At 39.9% G+C, this 23326-nt stretch overlaps 1 protein-coding gene across 32 annotated transcripts in view; it reads right to left on the bottom strand.

Annotated features, from left to right (window-relative positions):
• CAMK2D (calcium/calmodulin dependent protein kinase II delta) overlaps window positions 1–12614 on the bottom strand; it is a 275015-nt gene extending 262401 nt beyond the window's left edge. For 4 of the 32 annotated variants that reach the window (XM_060299008.2, XM_060299019.2, XM_060299022.2 and 1 more), the window contains exons 1-2: window positions 11728–12600; window positions 10022–10116 (exon numbers count right to left, since the gene is read on the bottom strand). In XM_060299008.2, coding sequence (XP_060154991.1) covers window positions 10022–10116; window positions 11728–11792 — 160 coding nt within the window. In that variant the 5' untranslated portion in view covers window positions 11793–12600. Of the gene's footprint in view, window positions 1–10021; window positions 10117–11727 lie in introns of all 32 variants that reach the window. The other 28 variants (XM_060299018.2, XM_060299030.2, XM_060299033.2 and 25 more) reach the window with 17 other exon arrangements.
• Between the last annotated feature and the right edge of the window lie 10712 nt (window positions 12615–23326).

Genomic DNA, 23326 nt, shown 5'->3' with positions numbered 1-23326 from the left:
TAATCTTTAATATAAAAGCATATACACTGGGCTTCCCTGGTGGCGCAGTGGTTGAGAGTCCGCCTGCCAATGCAGGGGACACGGGTTCGTGCCCGGGTCCAGGAAGATCCCACATGCCACGGAGCGGCTAGGCCCGTGAGCCATGGCCGCTGAGCCTGTGCGTCCAGAGCCTGTGCTCCGCAACGGAAAAAAAAGCATATACAATTTGCTTTACTAAAATAATAAAAGATTCATCATAAATAAAGTTTCTACAAAATGGCCAGAATGTTCAGCTGAACTAATTTCACAAATCACTTCTGCCACATCTGGCCTTTAAATTGCCATTTTAAAATATGATTGAAACGCTTGTATGAAAAGAGCATATTTTCTAAAATATATATATGATATACACTGTAAAGTTATAGAATTGTGAAATCCCCAATTTCCTGTAACATATCACACAAGAAAAGTTCCTTGAAGAGGAAACACAAATAAGTGCTCTAAAATATGTGTTGTTTTCCAATATTGAAACAAGTACACTTCCTAGTCCTTCCACCAAGTTTCAGAATTGACACAGACACAGCAATTATAACAGCCAGCCTCTAACTGCCTTTACTAAAAAATCAAATAATTACTCTAAGCAAATAATATCCATGATTTGTGTATCCAAAACTCTATAAAGTATCACCAAAATGCTTTTTAAAGTGAGCTTTGTTAAAAGCTAAGTGAAAAAATAACCACCTCTGGAGAATGGATCAAAAATTTTAAAATCCAAACATGTTTTAAAAATTTAATGATGACATGAATCTGACATTACTGAAGTGATACTGATGGACACACAATGAAAATGTCACCCCTTATTATTGAGCCACTTTACATTACATGGTTTAAAAAAAAAGCAATGAGAATTTGTATGTAGTTGCTCAAAAATTTACTGAATTATACAAAATGCTTTCCAATGAATAACCTGTCATCTGAAAGCTAATGGAATAATTAGGGAATTGTGAATAACTGAGAATTAATTTATTCAGTTAGTGAATGCCACCTGACATGAAACCTTAGCTCAATTTTCATTTATTTTATCTGTCATAGGACTCTGTTAATCAGAGGTCTATTTCAAAAGACAGAATCTTATTTGCTCACCCATTCATTTGTCCATTCATGCAACAAACATTGACAAGTATATGCAATATTGTAATTACTGTGCCAGGCACAAATTCAAAGATAAGTTTAAAAATGTCCACAAGATGCTTGAAAGCTACAACATAAATAACTGCAATACAAGGGGAGAGATGTGACAAGCTCCTAAAGAAACATGAAAAAGGTACTCAAAGGATGAGAAAAATCATCACATCTGGCTAGAGAAGGGAAGGAGGGATGGAGAGGAAGTTAGGGATGGCTTCCTGGAGGAAGCAGCACCTGAACTGGGTCTTAAAGGAGAGAGGAGTTCAACAGTACTAGGTGTACTCATTCCACCTGCAGGGTGGAGCCGGACTTTTTCCCTTCCTTTGAACATGCTGCTTTACTTTGCCTGGCCAGCCATTTCTCCTTTTTTTTTTCTAACAGGCTCACTTATCATTCTAAACACAATCTCACACATAAATCTCTTCATGAAATCTGTGATACCAACCACCTCCAACCATATCTCCGTTGAAGGCCCTGTGAATACCTCTATTACAGCCCTTAAAAGCTCCATATACTGTATTTACCATGTCAGCATCCGCAGTAAAAGACCATGAAATACCTGAGGGCAGAACCTCTACCTTTCACGTCCATCTCTAGATCTGATCAAATGCTCAGCACAGTGGGTACAGAGGTCTAATGATGAGGTGACTAAATGAATTAAAAGTGTTGCAACTATCAGCTGGAAAACCTGTGTAAGAAGCTATTTAAAAGAGTTGAATGAAGAGGAAAAGAAAGCTCAAATTAGAATGGTGAGAAAGAACAGAAGGAAAAGGAGTTGAGACAGGTTAAGGGAAAGACTGGTTAAGGAAAAGAAAGGGATTAAGCCTTCTTGAGAGCCTGGGGAAATTATGGTGCCATTCACAGAAGGGGAAAATTGGCGAGTCCACTGGGCACATGGAGAGTTTGGGCCTGGATTACTAGTGAATACACTTCAGCAGAAATTTAAGTTATCTATAACATAGCCTCCAAAAATTGCAAAAGTATTTCTTTACCAAAACATCAAATTTTAATTTAAACACTAATGTCATAATGTGGCATATCTCAACTCTCTATAACTTCCGTATAAGATAGAATAAAAATCTGATTTTCACTTACTACATTTACCTTTAATTAATTAGTTTTGTACAACTTACTCTTACTGATTTCAATGTGTACACATCATCATAAATGAAATTTCTTCAAAAGGAATTTCTTGTTACTAAAAAAATTCCAAGTAATTTAAGCCTTCTCTAGCCTTAAGGGAAAGGGTAAGATTATATACTAATATATGAGAATTAATGCAGTTTATTCCATGATTTAAACACATACAACTCAAAATAAAATACAATTTACCTAGATAATAAGTGCATAGCTTTTCCATTGGCACCTGATTCATCGACTAAGATCAACCAGTTAATTAAAAAGTCCCAGAGGATAGGGAAATAAAAGAGGTAGCTCTCCCAAAAAAGTTAGGGGTAGTGATTAACTCTTAGAATGAGGCAAGGGATGGGAATCAGCAAGAACACACAAGGAGCTTCAAAAGCAAAGGGAATGTTCTAATTATTAAGTTGGGCGGAGGTTTACTAGGTGCTTGATTACTGTTTTATAATTAAATATGCATAATTGCATATATCAAATTTTATGTAACAATTTCTTTTAATCCCTGTGCAATCTAACAAAAAGTAGAGAACCTTAGGTAGAACAATTAACTGTATATAAATATTACATAACAATATTATATATATCTTTATACTACTTGCTATACCCACGAGTTATTTTTCCAACAAATAAAAAACTTAAGTTTGTATTTTTCTTTCAGTTGCCATACTTCTGTATGAATTTGACACATACAACAGTGCTGTCCAAGAAGAAACAACGAAACACACATTTGTCTTCCATTCTTCACTGGTCTAACAAGATAAGGTAGAGGAGAATGCCTTTCTGAGCAGGTTTCTCTGAGCTTTGGCTAAGAGCTGAGTTTTAAGTAAATCATTTAGAAGAAGTAATCCTTTTATTCTTTATTAACATAAAGAAGGAACTTTATGTTAATCAGTTAATAAATTAAGTTCACCAAAATATTTCATTCTTCTGTAATTATTTTCCTACCCTTTTTTTTTTTTTTTGGCTGTGTTGGGTCTTCGTTTCTGTGCGAGGGCTTTCTCCAGTAGCGGCGAGTGGGGGCCACTCTTCATCGCGGTGCGTGGGCTTCTCACTATCGCCGCCTCTCTTGTTGCGGAGCACAGGCTCCAGACGCGCAGGCTCAGTAGCTGTGGTTCACGGGCCTAGTTGCTCTGCTGCATGTGGGATCTTCCCAGACCAGGGCTCGAACCCGTGTCCCCTGCATTGGCAGGCAGACTCTCAACCACTGCGCCACCAGGGAAGCCCCCTTTCCTACCATTTTAAAAAGATTTTTCACTACATTGTTTTCCTTTCACAAAAGAGCATGGTGAGGCCTTCTGAAACTTCATTTTGATCTTATGTTAATGCAGCAATTAAAACACTATCTTCTCTCACAAGTTGGAACCCCAAATATATTTTCCAATAAATACTCAGTTCCATACATTGCATGGGGAATATAAAGATGTATATAAGGCATAGTTCTTTTTATAAAGGAACCTGAAGTTTAGTAGGAAGATGAGCCAAGCACATACAGATCAGTACAGAAAGGTTAAGGTAAGTTCTCTGTAACAGCAATCAACGGGATGTGATGATAGAAAAGATCCAGGCTTTAGAGCCAGAGAAACCTGGTTTGAAATTCTTGATTCTAACATTTACTAACACTGAGGCTCTTAGTAACTCAGAGTAACTCTTAGTAACTATTTAAAAACGGAGATAACATTGTCTATCTGAATGCTGCAGTGTGGATTAAATGAAGTGTCTTAAAAGGAGATGGTAGTATTAAAAAGGGTTCACCTAACTAAAAAAAGTCAATGATGATGTTGTTCTGTGACTGTGTATAATTATAATAGCTGATATTTAAAATCAAAACCTAACAACAAACAGAGCTGTGCTCTCTCCCCTCCAAACCTACCAGTTTCCCCATCCTAGAGTAAGAGACAGGTTATGGCAGATGAAAGGTCTATGAATTCACCTTAGTATTGTGATATCTACTTTAACTGGAATCATAAGAATTTTGTCACCTAAAAAATTTCCTACTACAAAAATAACGTCTTACTAATAGTCACAATAAACATACCATATGAATAAAATAAAATTTTCATTATAATCAGATATCTAAACTATTTTGAACACTCTCTCCAAATTGTTTATTTAGACTTTGGTACTTGAGCCCCATCTGCATTATGGTTTTAAATATTTATTTAAATCCATATTATATAAAAGCCTTCCTTCATTTCCCTGGGCAGAAATAATCTTTCCCTCCTTTGAAAATCCACGGCACTTTATTCATGCTAGACTTATACCACCATTTATGTCTTCTGTGCTCTCTATTTGTGTAGATATGTAAAGTTTAATAATTTTAATCATTAAATACTTATCAAATAAAAACAAAATGAGGTCATCTTTGTGAATGTGCTTAGTAATCTATAAAGCAGTATAAAATATAAATTATAAAGGTATTAGATTTTAGAGTAAAAATATTTTGCTAAGACTCCATTTAATATATCGCAGTACAATTTACTAAATGATACTATTATAATTTAAAAGCTTTAAAATAGCCTTCCATGTAAACAATCATTAACCAATTGCCAATAATTTATTTAAAAAAAAACTCTACACACTATACCCCAATAAATGAGTATTTACTTTTTTTGTTTGTTTGTTTTTGTTTTTGTTTTTGTATTTACTTTTAAAAAAAAATACTGACCAGCCCTAGAGACACTAGGAGTTGGCCTACCTCAGTATAAGCCCAAGGAAAAGACTTAAAAATTAAACTTTGAGTTAACAAAAGAAGTTAAATGTCCAAGAAAATCCTACTATGTGCTTTATAGTAATTCATGATTGTTAACTTTGAAAAAACTCATAAAAAGTAATTACTAAATTTTAGTTTTTATATTGAATTGATTCAATATTTCAATGGAAATGAAAAGTATTAATCTAAATGTATAAACAATCAAGGTTCTCAGGGTGTTCAATTCCTACTGAATGATCAGTCAGGTAGAGGTTATACGAGTTATTAACCATCACAGTGAAGCACTTGACAACCACATTCCCTAAGTTTGCCTTATTTAATGATGCTGGAATACTTACTTTCATTATTTCCTGGAAATACAGATATACATGTTTATTTTCTATCTCCTACTTTTGAATATCAATAATATTTTTATTCACCAAAAGAGAAAAATAAATACTTAATATTAAAGCCTACGTAAATGTAAATACAACTAAACATAACCAAAGGACACTAAAATGATAAGGATGATACATGCCACTTTGGGTCTCAATAATTGAAGAGTTGTAGAGATTCCATGTACGAAAATCAAATGATTTACTAATTTTTTCTGAAAATATTGTTTGAGCCAAGAAATTTTTCAAAAGTTAGTATCATTTGCCCAATTAGTTCTAAATTGCCAAATCAATAATGTATAATCAGAACAACTTGATTCACCTATATCGTCTCAGTTCTACTTCCAATTCAAGACAAGTAACCACGAAATTGAGAAATTACAGTAATTTCTTGACTGCCTGGATGCCAAAAAAAGAAAACAGTGTAGCGAGAGTTAGTTATTGACATCCCTATTATAACATAAATAAGACTACTTAGGGACATACATGCAATATTCAGATTTCACAGCTGAGACCTAATTTTCTGTACATGGTCAAAACAGTTTATAAAGTCCTGATTCATGGTCTAGTAATACCAATCTAGGAATTAACAAAACTAGCAAAATCAAAGTTTACTTGCATTATATCTGAAGTTTTACAGAAATATAAAATGAAACCCCATTTTAACTTTAGCAATAGAGGTAAAATATACCTGTAATCGCATATATTATTTCAAGTTTCTATTGTAATTTATAATATTTTACAAAACAATGACTTATGGTATATCACAGACTCTATGTAATAAGAAGTGGTTTCTAATGATCAAAAACATACAAAAATCTTTTACCACAAGGAGGCTTTAAAACGTGAAATAAGTCACATGTACTGTTTCCAAAGACATCTGCCACCAGAACCATCAGTCCACTGGATTCTGAACTGCAATCACAGTCCTTCATGGACTTTACATAATCTGACAGTACCTTACAGTTATAAAAATGTCAAAATAGACAAAATATCAAAAGAGAAGGGTAAATTAGCATTTGTTAAGTACTAACCTAATTTATCAAAATGATATAATTTCTACTTGTCATGGTAATAATATGAGAAAATTCTATTATCACTATCCACCACTTACTAAGCACACCTTCTATTCCTAGCTAACAAAAAAAATTTTAGAGGACAGAAATTACATATAAAATATCAGATGACTGAAACATTTGTACACTATTTTTTATTTTAAACACAAGCCAAATTATATATGAATGTACTCATCTATGTGATCAGTACTGTATGAACGTATGAACAGAGTGCATGCAAAGAGTATGAATGCTCTTTGCATGCACGTGTTAATGCAAAAGGAAAGAAATTCTTCAACAGACTCTGAGTCTCCCAAATATGCTGTGTGTGACTAACAGCTGAGAGGAAATGCAACTGAAACTGTCTGCTGGAAATCCATTAAAATCTAGGCACAGAAAAATACATGGGTGACAGTATAGCTGGAGGTGCAAATTTGTGCAGGAATGTAGCCAAAGTTTTGGCAATTCCCTCATGGTCTTAGATGTACTGACAATGGCCTTTCTTTTTCAGTTGTAATGTTACACTTAAAGAACATTATTTAATGGAGTTGAAGGACCTGCTTAGTCTTTAAAACAAATAGGCTTAAAACTTGGATTTACAGAGGTATGGCATTTCTAATAATACAAACAAAAATTTGCACAAAAAAGTTCCATGATCCACAAAAACTGCCATATGCAATCAAAAAAAAAAAAAGTCATTACCTTGAGGTGAAAAAATGCTGTTTTGCATTTCATTCTACATTTCCCTTTAAGGAAATTACTTTAAATTTTTTTCTGCAAAAGAAGTTTTTTCAGATCATTATCTTCTGGGAAGGGAGTGCTTTGAAAGGAGAATTCATATTTTTAAGCACTTGCTCTTAGTATACTACCTTACAGACTTCTTTACATCCAGTATTTGCTTGTTCTTAGGAATGAAATAGGTATCTAACTCCTTTACACACCATTTAATAGCCACATTTGATTCGAGTCACTCTGCACTGAGCCCCCCCTACTATGTCCTCAATGCTGTAGAATGTGATACTAAAAAATGAAAGCATGGTATATTCTCCCATTAAGAGTTTATAGCTTACTATCAGTATAGGTTTAACAAATGTATACATTCAAAGGTATAAATATTCTATAAACAACTCTAATTGGTGTGACAATATAAAATAAATTGAACATTTTGAAGGAAAAGTATGATAGTATTTTATAGGTGAGCAGTAATAAGTAAAATTGACACAGCACTTTGCACTTTTTAAGTAGTTCTCATAAAATTCACTGAATCCTCAAAACAGCCCATTAATACCATATAGGGATTTTTTTCCCCCATTTTACTGAAGAATCACCTGAGACCAAGAAAAGTGACCGAACCAAATCTACAATACTAAGTACACTAAATAGTAGAACCAAGATTCAACCCGGGTTCTCACAGCTAAATCAAGGCTGCCACTGGATTTATGATTTTCAAGTTCTGTCATACAAATAATTTCCTTTGATCCTTACAACAACCCAATGAGGTAATAGCAGCCAATATTCACCTAATGCATATTACATAGCAGGCATTGTTCTATACTGCATTAATTCACTTACTTGTCACAAAAACCCTATAAGAGGCTTAAATTATTATTTGATTTTACAGATGAGAAAACTGAGGCTCATAGAAAATATGTAAACTGCCCAAGATCACACAAATAATAGGTAGGGGAATCATAATTTAAATCCAGGGCATCTAGTTCCCACACCTTCTTCTTCACCTCATTCTTCAGTAGGTTAAGAAACTTGCCCAAAGTCACAGGAAAGAAAAGTGCAAAGGGAGAACAAGAAGCATGCATGTTAGCCCTTCACCCTAACTACTTTCCCTAAATGTAATCTGAACAATAAGGATCATTAAATCCAGAAGGGGCAAGGTAGCTTTGGAGTAGATTGTTCTCTAAGGCAGAGTATGAGCAGGTGAGAAACATCAGCAGAGTAACAGGGAGAAGGAGTCCCATCAGGCTAGAGAAGACTTATCTTCCACCCATTCGAGGCAAAAGAAAGTAAAATAAAATGTATGTGAGCAGAGACAGGCGTATTTGCCACCCTGGTGTAGGTAGTATGAACTGCGGTAGACGAAAAGGGATGATTCTAACTAAGAAATTAGTAAACATGAAGCACAGACTGATTTATTTTGAGAGAAAATTTAAAGCCACTGAAAGATATGGGATAGGTGTTGTAACGCCTCCAAAAGAACTGATACCCCACTCCTGCCAAAAGTACCTAGCACACAGGAAGAAATTATATAAGCACCGAAAAAAATCTGACTACACTTTTTCCTTTTTCTTTTTAACACTAAAATGTCATTTACAGTCTAGCAACTCCTTTACCATTAAAGATGTTCTGTGGAGGAGAGAGAAGTGGGGAAAGGGAACATAATTGAGCATAACGTGCTTCTCGTTAGTTCTCATGTCCTGAATCTATGGTGCGGGTTACTTTAACAGGTAGACCGTCCTCAGACTCATTAAAATCAGGTGAAGGAAATCACAACAAAATCCCATTTAAATGAATAAACTGAAACGTCAACCTAAATCTAAAGTACACGTTAAAAGTAGAATCTGCAATAAAGAGAAAAAAAAATCATGGCAGAGACAGACACAATGATACCAGGATACTCTAGAAAGCAACACTTTTTAGAAGACAAATTAAAGGAAAAGTAACCCTAATGGAATTTTTTCTCTCGTTACTCAAAATAAACCAGGTCACTGTAATGGACCTACACTATGGCATTTTGTTCATTTTAATTTCATTTTTATTTCATCAAGCCATAAATTCCCATGGAAACACCTTAGACACGTGCTCACAATAATTGGAATGCTTACCCTTTCAGTATAAGTACTTTTGCATGAGTTCAACAAAATAAAAAGAATGCAATGAGGCCCCTCCAAGTTTTTTGCTTATGTCAACAGCTATTTTATGAGTACGAATTACCTTTGCGGTTATAAAGCATGTGTAAAATACATTACATGAGTGAGAAGCCTTACTGCAGATGATCCAGTAAAGGTCTGAACTGCACACAGAAACATCAAAATCAAGCTGAATTTCCTAGAATATAGCAACCATAAAATTTTCCTCCCAACGCCATTACTGTTAAATATACCTTGATGAATTAAGTTCAAGTGTAACTACAATTGAAATATATGATTCAGCTGAGTTATGACCCATTTTTCCTCTCAAAAGCAAAAGGGAATAATGACAGTTGTGAGACTTACATTTTTCCATTCCAGGGTTTTTCTGAAAGTTATTTCACAGGGGAGCTAAAGGCAAAATGCACTTAGTGATATTTATTTGGTTTAAAATAGTTATTTATGCTACTACTCACAGGACAGATAGCATTTTAATAACAATTTATCAAATAACAATTGTATTTGGTCATTTATTTTTAAACTGTACAGACCAAGAGGCATTCAGGAAGGAAATAATCGCAAAATGTCATATGATACCTAAGGCTACAAGTATAACTAAATGACATATTTACATACAACAGAACCAACATACAACAGAACAAACAACAAACATGACAAATACACAAGTAACATATATATGTGATTGAAAATACCCACCCCTAGCAGAAAGCTTTTTGGTGTTGATAATTTTGGCAGCATATTCTTGTCCAGTAGGGATTTTCATACATCTTCTCACCACTGAGAATGCCCCCCTGAAAACCAATAATTAGCAGGTCATCAATATAATCAGCTCTGATATTCTATTAAAAACGCACATCTGAGCATTTTTATTGAATTTAGTGAACTGTCAAATATCAGTATACCATAAAGTAATATCCAGAAAATGAACCGTTCTTCCTGGAAACTGAGACCCTCTTTAATGTTGAAGAATAAAATTAATTTCATTAACTGGGAGCACACATTATTAATCAACAAAATGAAAAGAACTGCCAATTACGACGGCTCTTGTTTGCACATGAAATTTGAAAACATTTTACACTTCACGCTAACACAGCACCAAATGCTCTGAGAAGAAACCCTGCAAAGAGCAGAGCTGAGACGGAGCAGCAAAAAATCTGCTGCCTATTTATTTTAGTAGGAAAAAATAAAATTAATGTGGCTCCAAGTAGGTAAATATGGTGATTGTTTTCATTAAAATAAGTCTTAGGAACACTTGAGTGGGGTTTAACAAATCCTGCTATGGTGATTTCACTGTGCCCTGTTTTGGGCTGGGGGAGGGGAGAGTTTGAATTAAGCTGCTCTTCCGACATATTCTCCATGTTTTAACAGCAGACAACATAAATATATAAGGATATGATTTTCATTACATTTAAAAGATATTTACATGTCCTTTAATTCAACTGTATAAAACAACAACACACACAGAAACGCGCCCCTTCCTTAAGCAATGTTCGAAACTAGCGACAGAGGATTTGGGTTTGGGTTTGATGCTACATAAATTAACGTTCACGGCTCGGCCTCTAGATTCTTTGCACAGGTTCTCAGTAGGTCTCCTGTCCCCTTCCTTAACATCACCAAGTACAATAGTTCTCTGCCCGTCAGGTGTAGGAGGTCGTTTTACACAACGATGGGCTACCCTTGGGAAGCTCTCTCCCGGTCACCAAAGGGCTTTTCCGCTGCCTGTATAAATAAATCCTCCCAGAGAATGCGAAGATGTACACGTAAATCCTAGGAAGGATGATGATCAGCGAGTAATCTAGTGCAAAGAATAATCGTGGATATGGGACAGGGGTTCGAGTCCCTTGGGGTGGCCCTTTTCCTGGACAGAACAACTACTGGACGCGAAATAGACTCTACGCCAAGTTGAACTTTCGGCATCAATAAATATGGCACCGTCTGTGGCAGCGAGTTCTCATCCGTACGTGGGTCGTACGGCCGACACGCCTGCGAAGCAGGCGGCATCTCTATTTACAGAAAACATGATCTATGTTGCATTTTACATGGGTTCGTGTTTCCTCTCCATACACACAGACACACGCTCGCACACTTCTCAGGATGACAGCTACAACTGCAGGGATCGTAAATCCACCAAGTCTCTGGTGCAGAAAGGTGGGGGGAGCTGGAGAAGGTGGGCTAAGGATTATCGGAATGGGCCACAGCCGGGGTGGAAGGTCTTGCCCCTCTTTGTCCCCTCCTCTTACTAACACAGCACCTTCCTCCGAGCTGACACACCAGGGGCCCTCCTCCCTCTCCTCCCGTCTCCCAAATTCCCTCGCCCCACGCGGGAGGCCGGTGGGTCGGGGGTAACGCGACCCGCCCTCTGCTGGAAAGGGGACGTGAGGGTGCCCGGCAAAGGCGCTTACTTTCCGAGCTCCTCGAAAAGCTGATACTCGTCCGTGAACCTGGTACAGGTTGTAGTCGAAGCCATCCTGGGTCCGGGCTGTACCCCTGGCTGGGAGCGCGGCGGACAAGACGCGAGCAGACGCGCGGCTTCCCCAGGACTAGTCCCGCGGCGCTGTCACCCAGGGCCGCCCTCACTTTCCTCGTCCGAAAGTAGCTCGCCGGCGAGGGAGTATGCGCAGGGGCGGGGCGGGAGGGGAGATGACCAGAAAGGGTGGCGTGGGGTCTCCTCCCTACGGTCCGCCGATCCTCCTCCTTCTCCTCCTCCTCCGGGCCTCGCTTCCTTCTTCTCCTCCGGTCGTTCCACCCGCCCCCTTTCCAGCCCCTCTCCTCAAATGCAGGGGCAAAGTACTCAAGAAGAGGGACTGGGAAATGGAAAAACAGCCGGGCACGGGGCGAGAGGCGAGCAGTTGCGAAATGATCCGCACCGGAGCAGGAGGGGTAGAGGCGGAGGGGAGGGAGCCCGAGGGGGCGGAGGCCGCGGAGCCGGGAGCGGACAGCTCGAGCCCAGCTGCAGCTGTCAGCAGGCGCGGGCGCGGGGTGCGCCAGGGCCGGCCTCCCAACCGCGGGCACCTCGGCCGCCTCGCGCTCCCCACGAGCCCACGCCGCTCCGAGACTGCGCGGCGGAAGAAAAAGCGCTGGGCTCGGGCGAAGCCTCGTCTGCTGTCCCCAGGCCTCCGCCTCCTCCCCGGAGCCTGGCAGCACCCCCTCCCTCACGAAGCCTCCTCTTGCTGGTCCCACACCTCCTGCTAGCGACTCCAACACTGTCCCTTTCCCACCCTCCTTTCCTCCCTCCCCGAGCCTCACACACGCGCAGAGCTGTCCAGGGAGAGACCAGGTGGGTGGAGGATGTGCGGGGGAGAAGCCGGGAGAGGGTTTAGGTGAATGAGGCGAGACGTCAAAATTACAGTTAAACCCGCAATTAGGCTCCTGCCTAAATGTAGGGCTGAGTTAGCGGGAATATGTGGGGTAACTCGTGGACTGCCGAGGGCTGCTGCCGGGGGTCGCAGAGGCCCTCAGCCGGGTTGTGGGCGCCGGGCTCTAGGGACCGACCCCCGCCGGCGCGCAAGCCGCGGTGCCTTAGGTAGAAGGGCGAGGGGTGCAGGCGCTTCATCTGGGCGCGGCTCCGTGTTGACACAGCGGGGGCCGGATGTGGGTAGTCGACTGTTTCCAGAGAAGGGTCCCAGCCTCCCACACCTCCCGGTGATGCTCGGGCCCACCCAGCAGAAGCCACGCCGCCTGCTTCTAGGAGCCCAGCACGGGGTTCCTCCCTCTCCCGCAGCCTCTTCGGCGAGGGGCGACGCCCGCCGTGCCACGTTTCACTTCTGATATGACTGCCACCTCACTCTCCACATCCCCCCGCCGTTTTCTAGGTTGGGTTGCTCAGACTCTGGCAATCCCCAAAGGCCTTTGCTTCGGCCATGAATGTTAACAGAATGAAAGCAAAAACTCCGCCACGGGGCCACACCTTCCCTACAGAGTAAACTCCCCTGTAACCTCAGTGAGTTCTGATAGTAAGACGGTTTCTCGCGAGATTTCCTGCTTGGCGGCGGGGGCGGGGTAGTGGGAAGGTTGGGTGTCGGTCACGCGACCTGGTAGGGTCTGACGTCACTCGCATCACGTGAACAGGTCTAGTGCCTTTCGCTTTGCAAAAGGAAAAAGGAAAAGGCGAGGTCGTGCGTGCTTTGCTTGTATGCTCAAAGATCTGGTGGGACTGTGGCACCTGAGTATACTCCGTAAATGGCTATCTGAAAAATCACTTTATAAGTTCAAGAACACGTGCTATTTATTAGCATATCTGTCATTGTTTACAGTAAATACGAGGAAAAAAACTATCCATTACATTTAAAATAGGAGAATTGCTGAGTGCTAAAACAACCCGTGGGCCTTCCTTCCAGTCCTCTGTCTTTAATAAACTATGCAATTGCACACTTAGAAGCAGACCAAAACCGAAAGAGTTGTGAATGGTCTTTTTCAAATTACTGCCTTTTGTTTTACAGTATGGGGACTTTAAAAACCTGCAATTCTATTGCTAATTTGCATCGTTAGCATTACATCAGGGACTCAAATTTCCACAGCTGGAAGATGAAAGGTAAATAGGAGGTCCAGAGAATCTAAGATTGGAAGGAGTTATTTCTTGCTCTCAAAGGCTGCTGTTAATTAGTGAATTTGCCCACCGTCACACATAATCCTAATTCCCTTATTTCCTGATCTGGGGAATGCTATTCTGCCAATAACTGATGTTTTTACCAACGTTCTCAAAGTGATCACAATTTTTAACGCTTGTAACAAAATTGGACTTTGTACATATTTTGATTCCTAACCATAAAAAGCAAAATATTGTGTAAAATGTAGTGTACAAGAAAAGATACCAAAAACTATATGAAGAAAAGAAACAAGGTGTCTAAATATTAATAATTGGACTAGAAAGTTGAAAAAACAATAATTTAGTCTCGGCTAAAGATTTTTAATATATATCTTAAATATTTAGCAACATGGTTCCAAGTTATAATGTAATAATTTAATATTGTTATGTGAATCTAAAAATGAAACAGAAGTAAACTTAAAACAGATAATATAGAATTTTACAACTCTGGGGAAGAAAATTGTTGTTTAAATATTCAAGTAACGAGGCCTGCATAATTACTCTATTTATTTGTTATTTAAACTACCCATAATTGTAAATGGTTATGATGATTGTGTGATACAATAAAGGAAACAACTGAGTTTTAATACTGACCTATTATTAGACAATAAATGTGTTAGACAATAAATGTGTACTTTTTAAGCAAACACTGCTTAATCTATATTTGCACCATTCCCTGATCTATATTTTGTACTAATTAAAATATTTCTCTTATTTAAGAAAAACTGACAGTTATTTCTGATGTTTGAACTCCTTAAGACAGTAATCCTTTGAAAGTTACACTGAAATTCCATATTATCATCTCTTGCCTCCTTCCTGGTCTCCTGCTTCTGCCCTGCCTCCTTTCATTCAAGCCTCAGCCCAAACAGCCAGAATGATCCCCTTAAAACCTCAGTCAGAACAAACCATGCTTATGCTCAAAACCTTATGAAGGCTTCACCCCATCTCAATTGGACTAAAAACAAAATATTAAAGATGGCTTATAAGGCCCTAGAGAATCTCTACCCCCTACTCCATTAGCCTTCTTACCTCAATTTGTGCCCTGGCTCACCCTCCTCTGGCCACACTGGCCTCTGTTGTTCCTGGAGCATGCTTCTTCTTAGGGACTTTGCATTTGCTGTTCTCTGCCTCCCAGAATGTTCATCTCTTAGTTATCATCCTATCTCATTTCTTCACCTCCCTCCAATATTTTCTCAAATATTACCTTACTGTGGTGGTCTTCCCTGCCCACTCTATCAATGACTGCACCTCTCTCAGACATGATTTCTAGTCCCATTCCCTGCTTTACTTTTCCCCTCAATACCTATTACCATATAGTGTACTATACATTTTTTTCTTGTTAATTGTTTATACTTCCCAACTAGAACACAAGCTCCCCAAGGGCATGAATTATTGTATGTTGTTCACTGCTCTATTTCTAGCAACTAGAATAATGTCTGGCACATAATAGCTGCCCGATGAATTTTGTTAATGGGTAAATTAATTATTTGGGGGTTTAGATTAATCACAATTTTCATATTAAAATTGGTAGTTGATAATTAACATACCATTAAGACATCTTACGATAAGGGTGATCATTTTCAATCAAGATGCTCACAGTATCCCATGATTAAAAGTGTTTATGCACAGAAATGGATTTTTTAAATACACAAATAATTGACATCAAGAAAAAAGGATCTAGTACTAATTTTCTTGTCATTGGAGTCCATAAAGAAGGAATTTGTTTTTTAGATATATTGGCCTTACTAAATTTTACACTGAAATAAAAGGCAGTGCCAAAGGTTTTAAATAACTAGAGCTCATTGTGAAGACACAAGTCAATGTAAGGAAATGAAAAGTGTGGCTTAAAGTGAATTTTTTTTTTTTTTTTTTTTTTTTTTTTTACGGTGCGCGGGCCTCTCACTGTTGCGGCCTCTCCCGTTGCGGAGCACAGGCTCCGGACGCGCAGGCTCAGCGGCCATGGCTCACGGGCCCAGCCGCTCCGCGGCATGTGGGATCTTCCCGGACCGGGGCACGAACCCGTGTCCCCTGCATCAGCAGGCGGACTCTCAACCACTGCGCCACCAGGGAAGCCCTAAAGTGAATTTTTCATGTGTAAAATGAAAAAAAAAAAATTCTAAACAGTAGCATATTTGGTTTCTCAGTTGATTTAGTTAATCACACAAAAATTGAGATCACTCAGTGTATTGCTTCTAGCTTCTAACTTTCTACTTTGCTAAGGCGGAAGCAAAGTATTCATAATTTTATCAACTTTAAAAATTTACCCTTTAATACGGGAAAGGCAGTAACAGCAAACAAAGGGGAAGGGGTGCGGGGGTTAGGGTTGGACGACTGTTGGTTTGAAAAGTAGTTGTAAGCAGAGCCCTTTCACTACCTAGACTACTGGACTTCAATCAGGTGAAATCATGTCAGTGCCAAGACAAGGAAGAAATCTTGCTCTACATGTATCCCATCCCTTTTTTGTGATAGCATTAACTGACAAACAGCAAAGAGACAGAAGACACTGAAAATGATCACTACATACAAATACAACATGAGAATAAAAGATAGAACTCTTGTAGATAAAAATTGCAAGACTTCAGTAGTCCCACTAGGAAGGGATAAATTTCTAATACTTAAACAAAACAGCTATTCACAGTCACTCATTTCCCTTGCTACAAAGTTACATACAAGAAACAAGGAAGAGATGACTATCTCCATAGCACCCCCAAAGGTCGAATCCATCTGTAGTATGTATATTTCTGTGAGAATTTTAGCAGGGTCTGTATTGTAAGCCACTCTTCACTGCAGTTTTAGAGGCAAGGAGAACAAAGCAACTTGCTGTTGCTTTTTTCAGTTAGTCTTCCTAAGGTACAGTAACTTAACCACATAGAGCCCGACACAAATACAGTCTACAAGTAAGTGGATAATCTATTCGCCACACCATCCATTTGTGCAAGATAAATTTACAGATGAAGAAATTAACTGTTGGGACTTCCCTGGTGGCACAGTGGTTAAGAATCCACCTGCCAATGCAGGGGACACGGGTTTGAGCCCAGGTCTGGGAAGATCCCACATGCCACGGAGCAACTAAGCCTGTGCGCTACAACTACTGAGCCTGTGCTGTAGAGCCCACGAGCCACAACTACTGAAGTCCACACGCCTAGAGCCCGTGCTCCGCAACAAGAGAAGCCACCACAATGAGAAGCCTGCGCACTGCAAGGAAGAGTAGCCCCTGCTTGCCGCCAACTAGAGAAAGCCCGTGCGCAGCGACAAAGACCCAACACAGCCAAAAATAAATAAAATAAAAAATAAATAAATTTTAAAATGCTGTGAATTCAGAACACAATGATTTAAAAATTTATTAAAAAAGAAATTATTCATAAAACAAAAGGTAGTAATAGAAAAGGTTTTCTTTGCTTCATCAGATGCTGAAAGAATTTTTTTTTTACTCAAAATAAAAAATGTGCAAATAAACAAGAAAATAAACGATATCCACCCAATCAAAAAGTAGCTCTTTTCCCATTACTTTCAAGTATACGGGTTAGCATACTACGTCCATGAACATACATACATAACTACGACTGCTAAAGGAATTGTAGCAGGAAATTATATTGAATATGATGTACAAATTGAAGCAACTGTGTAAAAGATTGTGGAGTCATTAACAAAGAAAACGAATTAGCGATGCTGAGTATTCCTCTCGAAACCCAGCAGGACCCTGTGGGGCTCCTGGGTACAGAAGGCTTTCTGTCCCCCATTTTCTTGTTTGTAGGGAGTTCCAAAGGGCAGATTCTAACAGTTGCTAATCAAGGGAGGAGCAGCCCAAAAATCACCTGAGGCAGCATTAAAGGAACCAGAGAAACTCATCAAGAACACCTGAGACAAGGACTTCCCTGGTGGTTAATAATCTGCCTGCCAATGCAGGGGACATGGGCTCAAGCCGTGATCTGGGAAGATCCTACATGCCTGGGCGAAGATCCCACATGCCGTGGAGCAACTAAGCATGTGCGCCACAACTACTGAGCCCACGTGCCACAATTACTGAGCCCATGTGCCACAACTACTGAAGTCTGTGCGCCTAGAGCCTGTGCTCCGCAACAAGAGAAGCCCCCGCTCCCCACAACTGGAGAAAGCCCAGGCACAGCAATGAAGACCCAATGCAGCCAATAAATTAATTAATTAATTTTAAAAATATATATATTACCTGAGACCAGATTAGAGGAGTGCAGGCCCTACACACATCCTAATCTTATCAGCAACCCCACCCTTGAACTGTTGCTATAAAACTCCCCCATCAAATCCTCCCAGGTCCCCTCCCAGGGACACAGTTTTTTGGGGCAGGAGCCACTGTGTCCTCCTTTGCCTGGCAAAGCAATAAAGCTATTCTTTTCTACTTCACCCAAAACCCTGTCTCTGAGATTTGATTCGGCACCAGGGTACAGAGGCCGAGCTTTCGGCGTCACTCTGTGCACGGGTTATGACTTTCACTTACTACTGTTGCAACACTTATCACTCCTGTAATTAGGCTATTGGCCCCTGCATGGCAAGGAACTGCCATTCAGTCCATCACCACAGCACTAGCACAGGGCTTGTGCCCTAACAGGTGCTCAAAAATACCTTTTATTAAAAAAAAAAAATAGAATATATGTTATCATTAGTCTTTGTCTTCCAAAATATCAAAAATGCCCAATCTTTAAAGGGTGTAATGAGTCCCCTTTGTTGCTATATTTAATGGATCCTTTTCACTCCTTACGTAACTTGACCTCTCTGTATCATTTCATACTGTTGACCTGAATCTCTCTGTTGGTTTCCTTGTCTGATGCCGCATTCTCTACTCACAGCACCTCACCTGCCAGCCCACATTTCTGTCTCCTCTTTTCTTCAGGCTCATTCCTGGTGGCTCTTTTTCTCCATCTTTGTGGTAAATAGTTGCTCTCAGGATTCTGTCTTAGGCGACTCTTTTTCTTATTTTACACACCTTTCCGGGGCCACCTTAGTAACTCTCATTGTCTTGATTATTTTCTGTCTTAAATTCGCCTCTCCAGGTGTAGATCCTTAGGCAAGATCAGAGAGTCATTGGGGCAGTGCTCTCAGAGAGAAGGGTAAGCAAGTGGAGAAGCAGGGGAAAAACAAAATGAACTCAAACAAAAAACCCAGCATGTGCCTTCAGGCAAAGTCCCAACCACAGCCTGATCCACCAGCTGCTCAGGAGTGTAAATTACACCCAGATTTTTTCCCCTTCAGGCAAGGACTTCCCCATTCCTTCACCAAGCAGTCATTGACCACCAGCTATGGGGGAGGGGGAAAAGAAGGGACATAAACTCCCAAAGGGTCAAGTAAGGCCCTCCTTACTTTCAGGCACAGAGAGAATGAAGAAGGGGAAAAACCAAGTCAGCTAGATATCAAAAATGCTAATGACTGAAATCTTTACCGCCAACTCCCATTTCTCCACAAGCTTCAGACTTGTGTTGCCAGCTCCCTATTGGAAGTTTCCTCCCAGAGAATCTACCTCTGATTCAACACATTAAAAATTTATCTCCCAGCTTCCCTCTCTATCTGCACCTCCTCCATATCTCAGCAAGACTTGAGGGTCACCTGTAACGGTCCCTCTCCCTTCCCTCCCACAGCCAATGACAAGTCCACACACCTCAAGCCATACCCACTGCAAATGCCTTCTTTTAAGCCATCAGCTTTTCTCACTTATATTAAGGCATTAAGTCACCCTTCTTTAGTGAACTTACACTAAAGAAATCTAATGTGTCTCTCCTCAGTGTAGATACCATTATTAGTTCATCACATATCCTTAAAAAAAGAGCCCCAAATCTTTCATATACCCTACCACGCATTTCCTGGTTTGGACCTGGTTAGTTTCATGGACTCATCTCTCTTGTCCCCATGCTACTCCATGATTCCTAAACAGTTCTAGAATTATCTATCCACTTCACTTCATTTCTCATCCCTGGCATTCTAGACCAAACCATCATCATCTCTTAACCAGTTTGCTGAAACAATCTCCTAACTGCATTAATCTGACGTCATTGAAATGCTTCCTGATAAGCATCTAACTATCTAGTGGCCTGTTTATCTAAAGCACAGAGCACCTCATTCTGTTTTTCATCCTGAATTCCTTTCAGGGGGCGTTGTCAGTGGGCCACTGCAGTGGGTAGGGATTTAAGCCTTGCGTAAGTGATTGATGAGCAAGGCTCTTTGTTCTTTTTTTGTTCACAATCCCCTTTGCCTCCTTCTGGTCATAAAGTCAACCAAGGTTTGGGAGGTATTTAGTGACTGATTTGTCCAATGGCTCTAGGAAGGCTCATTCCTAGATCAGGCAAGGATTTCGTTGGTAGGCCATTCATGTGCTATGTCTGCATTAGGCCCTGTTAAAAACCTAAAAACTCTCTGGATCATCTGTCTTACTAGTCTACTGCGGTCCAGAAAATGCTTCTCCCTTGTTGCATCTTCTCATACATAGAAAAGTACTAAAATCATTAACTTGACATATCTGTTTTGTGGTTAGCAGTAATCTTTTACCAAGATACATGCTCAATTACATGTATTTCATAGCCAAAAAAATGACATATATACTAGTTCCTCCCCTACTTCTTTGGAGTGGTTCCTCAGAGCTATCTCCTGGGCTACAGTCTGTGGTAAGACCCTGGATAAAACTTAAACTCACAACTCTTATGTTGGGTGGGTTTTTTTAAGTCGACACTCTTCTCTTGATTCATGTAACTTCAGAGGAAGGCAGCGTCTACTCCAACACTCTTCATTTTCAAAACTTAACTTTTTCCAAAAAATCAATGGTTTAAACTTCAATAAATTACCTTTGCCAAAAGTTGAAATTTCTGTTTTCATCATGTAGGGGCCAATGCTAAGGATTTCCTATATGCTATGTATCAGATAGACAAGGCAAACTGGACTCAGAATAGATTTTGAAATGTACTTTCTTACTCAGTTTATTATCACCAATCCTGTATAATTACAGTAACTTCTGTCCTATTTGCATGACAGGTCCGGTTAATTTATTATTATTTATTATAATTTATTATTCAGATACTACTTATTCATTTCCTAAATCATCAAGGCCTCTGATATTTCTTATCTCTCTGCTTATTTGCTTTGCAGAAGTTGGTTACCATGCTCATTTATTCTCTCTCTTTTTTTTTTAATTTATTTTTGGCTGTGTTGGGTCTTCGTTGCTGCTCAGGCTTTTCTCTAGTTGTGGCGAGCAGGGGCTACTCTTCGTTGCGGTGCGCAGGCTTCTCATCGCAGTGACTTCTCTTGTTGTGGAGCACGGGCTCTAAGCACGTGGGCTTCAGTAGTTGTGGCTCGTGGCCTCTAGAGCGCAGGCTCAGTAGTTGTGGTACACGGGCTCAGTTGTTCTGCGATATGTGGGATCCTCCCGCACCAGGGCTCGAACCCGTGTCCTCTGCATTAACAGGCAGATTCTTAACCGTTGTGACACCAGGGAAGTCCCTATTCTTTCAAGAACCAGAAAGAGAAGAGGTTTTAAAAATCTATTTGCCCAATGAGATAATCCATGTGACTAAACCTACCCACCAAAATCTGTACTATACTTCTTCTACAGAAATAGGGGTGGAGCTGTACACATAGGCAGAGTACATTTATCAGAGTTCCCTGCCTCCAGATTACGTTCTTGGCAAAGACATGTGAGCAGAAGTGATGTGTACCACTCGAGGTTCCAGACCCTGCGCATGCTCTTTAATGTTTTTCATGTTTCCTAAATGACTGCGACAGTAATTCCTAGGGCAGTCCTGTAAGTATCTTGTTGAAGATGGCAGAGCCAGTGTCAGCCTGGGTCCCTGAAAGCCTTCATAAGAGCTGAGCTGCTGCTAACCCAGAACCCTGCTCTTGACCAAAGAAATAAACTTCCTGTTCTTAAGGGAAATGAGTTTTGAGGATCCTGTCTTTTTCTGTAGGTTAGTCTACCCTATCTAAAACAAAGTATGTAAAAAAACTCTTAAAATCTAAAGTACTGCACAAATATAAAGTATTACTATAACTCAAAGCTTATGAATAAAATTACAATGAATGAATGAATGGAAGTAAGTGATTTGGGTTATGACCATATTTTGTTTTTCTACATCATGCCCATTTCCATTAGTGTGGTAATTGAGAGGTAGCTGTTTTAGAATGGTCCAACTCCAGTCAGAACACGTAGCTATATTGTTCAAGGTAAAAAATTAAATAAAAGAACCAGTTCACCATTCTCACTTCCTACTACACACACACACACACACACACACACACACACAAACAAATACAGTTTCCCTTCAATAGGGCAGATTTTTAGAATTTCTGGAAGCTATAGCAATACCCCTGCAAAGAACATTTCTCTCTGAAACCTCCCATTTTTAATGCTTTTCTATTATATCTGTGAAGAAAAAAAGAGCTTCAATTAGTAGCTTATTTGCGAGCAACACTTCTTTTCACAATTATTTGGTTCATTTAACAAAAAAGATGTACCCTCATATTAAGAGTGAAAAGGTGTTTTTGAAGGTGGAGGCAATTAAGCTGGGTGAGTTATCAAAAGTACATAGAAAACAAAACAAAACACTCCTGCAGCTTAAATGTGAAAAATTATGCCATCGATTTTGCAACATTTATTGTATAAATCGTGTGTTTCTGTATTAGGCCAGGGATGCAGAGGATGTAATGTAGAACAAAATAAACAGTGTCCCTAATTTTATAGGGCTTACTTTTGAGTGGGGGAGATAGGCATTAAATCAATTATTCATAAAAAAATTAAATAATATGAAGGAAGAATATAGGGAGCTATGGGAATGTATAATGTTTGTCTTGGTAGGAGAAGGATGAGCAAAATGAGATCTGAAGGATGAGTAGGAATTAACTAGATAAAAGAAAGTACAGGGAAAAGCATTCTAGTAGATGGAACACGGCAAATTCAAGGCACCAAAAGAGGTCCACTGGATTAGGGTGCCGTAAATAGAATAAGGCTGTAGGAGTGGATCAGAGAGGCTCTCATGGGGAACTTAAAACTATATGAAGGGTTTCCCTGGTGGCGCAGTGGTTGAGAGTCCGCCTGCCGATGCAGGGGACACGTGTTCGTGCCCCGGTCCGGGAAGATCCCACATGCCGCGGAGCGGCTGGGTCCGTGAGCCATGGCCGCTGAGCCTGCGCATCCGCGTCCGGAGCCTGTGCTCCGCAACGGGAGAAGCCACAACAGTGAGAGGCCCGCATACCACAAAAACAAACAAACAAACAAAAAACTATATGAAGAGCAGTATGGAAAAACTGAAAGGGTTTAAGAATGGATGTGATTTTCTTGTCATAAAGTTCATTCTGGCTGCCTTGTGGAAGATGAGTGTTAGCAATATAAAAAGATCAGCTTAAAAGGCAAGGTAAAGGAAAGTGATGGCTTGGATTTAGACGGAGGTGTTGGTGAAAATAGA

The sequence above is a fragment of the Globicephala melas genome, chromosome 5 (genome assembly GCF_963455315.2).
Source record: "Globicephala melas chromosome 5, mGloMel1.2, whole genome shotgun sequence".
Lineage (NCBI taxonomy): Eukaryota > Metazoa > Chordata > Mammalia > Artiodactyla > Delphinidae > Globicephala > Globicephala melas.
The sequence above is the reverse complement of the archived record's forward strand: the minus strand, read 5'-3'. Positions and strand labels throughout refer to the sequence as shown.